This window comes from Seriola lalandi, unplaced genomic scaffold (assembly GCF_002814215.2).
Source record: "Seriola lalandi dorsalis isolate HSWRI2012SDOR001 ecotype SW California unplaced genomic scaffold, Sedor1 jcf7180002054225, whole genome shotgun sequence".
NCBI lineage: Eukaryota > Metazoa > Chordata > Actinopteri > Carangiformes > Carangidae > Seriola > Seriola lalandi.
In genome coordinates this window covers 89,289-95,486 of record NW_019524778.1, presented here as the reverse complement: position 1 = coordinate 95,486, position 6,198 = coordinate 89,289, and the positions used below count along the sequence as shown (strand labels likewise).

Genomic DNA, 6,198 nt, shown 5'->3' with positions numbered 1-6,198 from the left:
AAGTCACTGTTAATAAACTGATTTCAAAGAGACGCAAACTGACGACAAAACAGGAAACAACCACAGAGACACATGATCTTTTTGTAGTTTTTTTTAATCAGTATGCAGTGAAATGCTGATGATCAATAAGCTGTAACATGTTAAATAGATAGACGACAAAAATAACAGAAAAAATACAGAGCAAGAAAAAGACGACCCTACAGCAGACCGAATCTTTTTGTTGCATCTGCGAGATGTTAAAACAAGGGGTTTGTAACCTGTACGTGGCTCATAACTGATCTATAAAACATTGATCAATGATTTATTACCCATAATCAATCCATTAATTACAGCTTCTAAACACTTCATACATGCTGTCAGCTGCATATGCATCATATATCAAATATCAGACGAGTTAGTAAGACGATGAATTTTAGCTGCAAATTAGTTTGTTTTCAGATTTTACCATTTCCATCTTGACGTGGACAGATCAGTTTCCTGACAGTCTCTCGTTCTCGCCACGCTAAGTATCCACTAGTCCCAAAGAGTGTCATCATCACCAAGATCTTTAAGACAAGGTGCAAAACTTTAGGCCAGGTTGGAGGTTCAACTGAGAAGAATGGATTCAGGTGGGATTCACTTTCTTCCACACCGAGTGGGTTCTTCATCTGGCAGGAGAAGGTTTTAACCTTTTTAGTCTCTTCTCTCTTGATGCTCTTGTTCTTTCCCCCCGGTATCCACTCTCCGTCTCCCTCCCTCCAGCTGTAGGTGACAGGTCCAGCCTCTGAGGTGACTCCATCACAGGTCAGGGTGCAGTTGAGCAAGGCAGGGGAACATGTCGGTGGTTTGAGCGCCACCTCAGGCTTTGGCACTTTCTTGATTAGTTCAACACTGTAATCCTGACTGTGGACCTGGTTGTTGATCTCCACCGTGTACAACCCCACGTAAGTTTTATTCATGTTTTTAATTTCCAAACGTCCAGTGGTTCTGTCCAGGGTTGCCATGCCCCTAAATTTGCCGTAGTAATCCACCTGATTTCCCACCAACTCAACCACCAGGTCGGTGTCATGTTTCCACAGGATGCTGGTTATAGCTCCAGAGAACGGCGGCTTCAGGCTCAACGTACCGCCGACCTCCGAGTATGACGGTATATTTTGGGCTTGAGCAGAGTTCAGCACCGCAAACAGCAGAACTGCGAAGAGCAGAAAACACACCTTTCTCTCCATGTCCACAGATCAGTGCAGAAGTGACAGATTATCGACTTTGATATCAGCAGGAAACACCCAGGTCACAGCTCCTCCGTGTTCTTCTTTTGGTCTGAGGTGAATGTGGTTTTCATGGAGCAGCATTTCCTTCCTGTGACATTATTTACTGAGTCCTCTCAGTTTAACCGTGTGAGACAGCAACACTGTCTTTGTACCACTAAAAATCTTCTGTATCCAACTGTTAACTACAGTTTATATACAGCATTAGCCACAGCAACAGCCTAGCTACTACAATATGTTTAAATTAGTGTTCCCTGGAGGCTGGAGTCTGAAGAACTGCTGACTCTACTGAGACACTATTATTATTAGTTTTTGCTGTTATTTTTATCCACCATTTATTGCTGATTGTGTAATCTGCATATTAAACTGATATACGGACTGATTGGACAGATGTTGGGGACCATTTAGTTATTCCTTTTGGGGTTTTGAGGTATTATGTATTTTATGACTGGGCCCCTACACACAAGCTTTTAAAGGTTATTGTGGTGTCCCATTACTACCATTATGTTTGTGTACTTGTATTTTATTCTTTATTTCTGATTTGTGTGTGAAATAAAGGAAATAAATATGTAATTTCTATTGAAAAGGCCCTGGAGCCCCTGGACTATAGCGCCTGTTTAAAGTCACTGTTAATAAACTGATTTCAAAGAGACGCAAACTGACGACAAAACAGGAAACAACCACAGAGACACACGATCTTTTTGTAGTTTTTTTAATTCAGTATGCAGTGAAATGCTGATGATGAATAAGCTGTAACATGTTAAATGGATAGACGACAAAAATAACAGAAAAAATACAGAGCAAGAAAAAGACGACCCTACAGCTGACCGAATCTTTTTGTTGCATCTGCGAGATGTTAAAACAAGGGGTTTGTAACCTGTACGTGGCTCATAACTTATCTATAAAACATTGATCAATGATTTATTACCCATAATCAATCCATTAATTACAGCTTCTAAACACTCCATACATGGTGTCAGCTGCATATGCATCATATATCAAATATCAAACGAGTTAGTAAGGCGATGAATTTTAGCTGCAAATTAGTTTGTTTTCAGATTTTACCATTTCCATCTTGACGAGGACAGATCAGTTTCCACTAGTCCCAAAGAGTGTCATCATCACCAACATCTTTCAGACAAGGTGTAAAACTTCAGGCCAGGTTGGAGGTTCAACCTGCTGAGCTCTCCGGGATCAGTTGGAAGAATGGATTATCTTGGGGTTCACTTTCTTCCTCACTGACTGGGTTCTTCATCTGGCAGGAGAAGGTTTTAACCTTTTTAGTCTCTTCATCATTCTTGATGTCCCTGTCCTTTTCCCCCGGTATCCAATCTCCGTCTCCCTCCCTCCAGCTGTAGGTGACAGGTCCAGCCTCTGAGGTGTCTCCATCACAGGTCATGGTGCAGTTGAGCAAGGCAGGGGAACATGCCAGTGGTTTGAACGCCACCTCAGGCTTTGGCACTTTCTTGATTAGTTCAACATTGTATTCCTGACTCTGGACCTGGTTGTTGATCTCCACCGTGTACCATCCCGCGTAAATTTTATTCATGTTTTTAATTTCCAAACGTCCAGTGGTTGTGTCCAGGGTTGCCATGCCCCTAAATTTGCCGTAGTAATCCACCTCATTTCCCACCAACTCAACCACCAGGTTACCGTCATGTTTCCACAGGATGCTGGTTATAGCCCCAGAGAACGGCGGCGTCAGGATCAGGGTACCGCCGACCTCCGAGTATGACTCTATAGTTTGGGCTTGAGCAGAGTTCAGCATCACAAACAGCAGAACTGCGAAGAGCGGGAAACACAGCTTTCTCTCCATGTCCACGGATCAGTGCAGGACTGACAGAACAACACAGCAGCCAGAATTAAAAGGTTTTAAATTCCTCATAACATGTTGATATCTTGACACTTCCTCAAATGTTCTTCCTCTTTTCGTCATTGAGAAATTCTTTGTCCCTCGTCAAGACAGAAGTGAGTAACTGAAAGTGTTAAAGAGGAAGGAGTGGCGGTGGGCGGGTTATTTTGATTTGGGTTTACGGTCAGTAAAAACATGAAGTTGGTTTTCATCCCTGGGTGCATTTCCATTAACCTGCTTAATGCCAATTGTGAAATTAAAAACGAATAATCGAAACATGTAAATTAAAACAACAACAAAAAAAAAAAAAACTCTCAAAAGGCTTTTTTTTTTTAGCAATATTTCTCAAAATTGAGAGAGAAGTGAGAAGTGAGAGTGTTTACAGGCTCCATCAGTGTCACTGGTGCTGGACGGCTCCAGCGGATAAATCCGAGGCTGAGATTGTTGTGGCCGAACGGAGGTCGGAGGCGTGGCATCTGTTTTGGTCTGAGATGCTGCTGGTCAAGTGCGACACACCTTTAAATTTAAACAACCTTTAAATGACGCGTCGTGATGAACAGCAGATATTCAGCGTCACGGTGAACAAAACGAGACGACGTTAAGATACAAGAAAGTTCTCAACCGTTTACTTCCTTCAGCATAAATAGATCATATTACAGTTTAAAGGAACCACACTTAGATATCATTATAATACAGTACAGTACATCTACATAATAGTGCGATTGTAAACACAATACAAAATGACTGCATATAAAACATCTTAGCCAAAGTTTACACCAATAATATCAAATAAGATTTTTTCATTTTAATCCACATCCAAAGTGAATCAGCTTCATCAGTGTTAAAGGCACAGAAGTGTTTCCATCTGTCGTCAACCTCATTTAAATCCTTCAGTTCAAGCCTCGTCTCTCAGTGACGGTTTGATTGATTATTGATTCATGATTACTATTTCTGTTGACACATGGTTATTTATTAACGTGTAAACTGACGTGTCCTTGTATCTTTTCATGAACCTGACGACGACTTTGTTTCTCACATCAACGATAATAATAGATATGTGCAACCGCTACCACGAAACGCTTGGTTTATTTTTACAGACTCCACCTTCCTCCTGCAGTTACCAGAACCTCTTGCGAAACTTCTTCTTCTTCTTCTTTTTTGTGTCCGAGTCTTTTAATTTACTGACAGATACAGTTTCAATCATACCGCAGTGGCCACCACACACACAAACAAACACTCAAAGACCTTGATATCAGAGAAGATAAATAAGCACAAGTTGGTCCCGTTGTCACCAGCTTCTCTAATCAGCTGGAAACCGACAATATCAGCCTGGTGGAGAAACACGTTATCTCTGTGTTCTGTTCGGGTTGATATCACCCCTGATAACAACAACAACTGAGCTGCACCCTCTTGATACCACATTGAGTCCATGTCACCGTCATTTCGTTCGTGCTGAAGAATTTCCAGCAACTAATACCGGCGTCAGCTCCAACACTCAACAGGTGAGGAGTTGAAGTTTGAAGTCGTTCCTGCCCTTTTCTACCCAACTGTTGACTTTCTTCATGAGCTTTTCCTGCGCTGTCCTGTCACATGTCACTGTCTCTGCATTAAAGACGCCATGAAACTGACAACTCAGCTTCCTCAAAAGACTGCATCTCTTAGCTGATTAGCTCGTTAGATTTCCGTCTAACTGTCCGGCTCTCGGCCCCAGAAAAGGTTGTGATCGTCATGTCGATCACAAAGTGAAAAATCTGATGCGGCGGTTTGTGGTCTAAAATAATGAGTTCTCCATTTTAAGGTGCGGTGGATCACTGGTTCTGTTGGTTATCAGTGAGAGTCCACCAATCAAAAGGTGAACGGAGGTGAACTCTACGAGCTCCCACCGACGCGACCGTACCTTCCTGCTGCACAAGCACTGCGACTAAAGACCCGTGAGGTCATCAGAAATGTTTTCACCCACCCGACCTTTTCTACACGTCCTGATCAAACCATCTGCCTTTTCTACCTGCAACGCACAAACCACAGCTTTACATACAGTTCCTCAACCGTCCACCACAGCAAAGACAACGGCAGGCGTCCTGCTGGATCAGCAGGTTAAGGCGTATGGCGTCTAGATTCGGTGTCACAGGTCTTAACGTGTAGCAGGAACTTTTAGAAACATATAAATCCTTTAAATCTGACCTCAACATGGTGATTAAGATTGTAACTTCCCATCTTCCATTAAGTCCTGCTGATGATGATTGTTCCCATGGCTATACTTTGATTTGTTGCTGGTGTTTTTCACACACAACTACCAGCGTCTCCTGAAGGTCACGTAAGTCTCACATCTGTCCCGGCTGCCCGCCACCCATTAAGGCACAAACACCACGATGAAATCCAGGAATATTAATTAAAAGGCAGAGGATTGATTATTTGGTTTTTCTGTAAAATCAGATACAGGAGGAACCGTCGAACCTTCGAACCCTCTTCCTGAAGGTCAGCATCAGCGGCTCCCCGCCATCATTTTTGAAACGTCACAATTCACGGACGTAAGAAGCGAAGCTGGTGATCGGTCCTTCGTGTTAATTAAAAAGGGACAGTTCGCCGTTTTGAGGCGGCAGGTCCACGAGGAACGAGGTGCGTCTACGCCGCTGCTCTGAGCCGCTCCGGTGATGAAGACGAGGCCGCCGGCTTCACTTGTGGTTCGGTTTCCATTTGTCGTCTTCGTAGAGAAGAGCCTGTGGTCACAAAGACGAGAAGACGTGTTGAACAAAAGAAACCACGGCTGCTGATGAAGACGCTCTTTACTGTGATTTCAAGATCAGGTCGCGTCCTTAATGAAGATAATAAAAGTTTGTGTTTGTGTGTGTGTGTGTGTGTGTGTGTTCTTGGCGTCACCTTGCTCTCCAGCACTCGGCCGCGGGTCGGGCTGCTCAGCTCCTCCAGAGTTTCTGCTGCAGGTCCGTTGAGGGTCTCGGGCAGCAGGAGACCGAGGCAGCCGGCGGACAGTCCGCTCAGACAGAACACAGTGAAGGGCATGGAGCTGTGGAGAGCCCGCTGTAACACACACACACACACACACACACACACACAGACACACACACACACAGACAGACACACACA

The 6,198-nt window shown here is 43.7% G+C and overlaps 3 protein-coding genes across 3 annotated transcripts in view; all 3 read right to left on the bottom strand.

The window, feature by feature from the left end:
* Window positions 1-76: 76 nt before the first annotated feature.
* On the bottom strand, window positions 77-1,525 carry LOC111653556 (CD48 antigen-like). The gene has a single exon (XM_023404161.2). It carries the CDS (start codon window positions 1,203-1,205, stop codon window positions 435-437), a length of 771 nt encoding a protein of 256 aa, XP_023259929.1. The 5' UTR covers window positions 1,206-1,525; the 3' UTR covers window positions 77-434.
* Window positions 1,526-1,940: 415 nt separating this feature from the next.
* LOC111653558 (uncharacterized) overlaps window positions 1,941-6,198 on the bottom strand; it is a 16,219-nt gene continuing 11,961 nt past the window's right edge. The window contains exon 2 of the mRNA XM_023404163.2: window positions 1,941-2,993. Coding sequence (XP_023259931.2) covers window positions 2,416-2,993 — 578 coding nt within the window. The 3' untranslated portion in view covers window positions 1,941-2,415. The remainder of the gene's footprint in view (window positions 2,994-6,198) is intronic.
* Window positions 3,701-6,198, bottom strand: part of slc22a15 (solute carrier family 22 member 15) — a 12,116-nt gene continuing 9,618 nt past the window's right edge. Inside the window, 2 exon segments of the mRNA XM_023404164.2 lie at window positions 3,701-5,813; window positions 5,974-6,132. Coding sequence (XP_023259932.1) covers window positions 5,769-5,813; window positions 5,974-6,132 — 204 coding nt within the window. The 3' untranslated portion in view covers window positions 3,701-5,768.

What these genes read in the sequence shown, in the direction of transcription:
- LOC111653556 (XM_023404161.2), bottom strand. Translation starts at nt 1,205, where the DNA reads ATGGAGAGAAAGGTGTGTTTTCTGCTCTTCGCAGTTCTGCTGTTTGCG.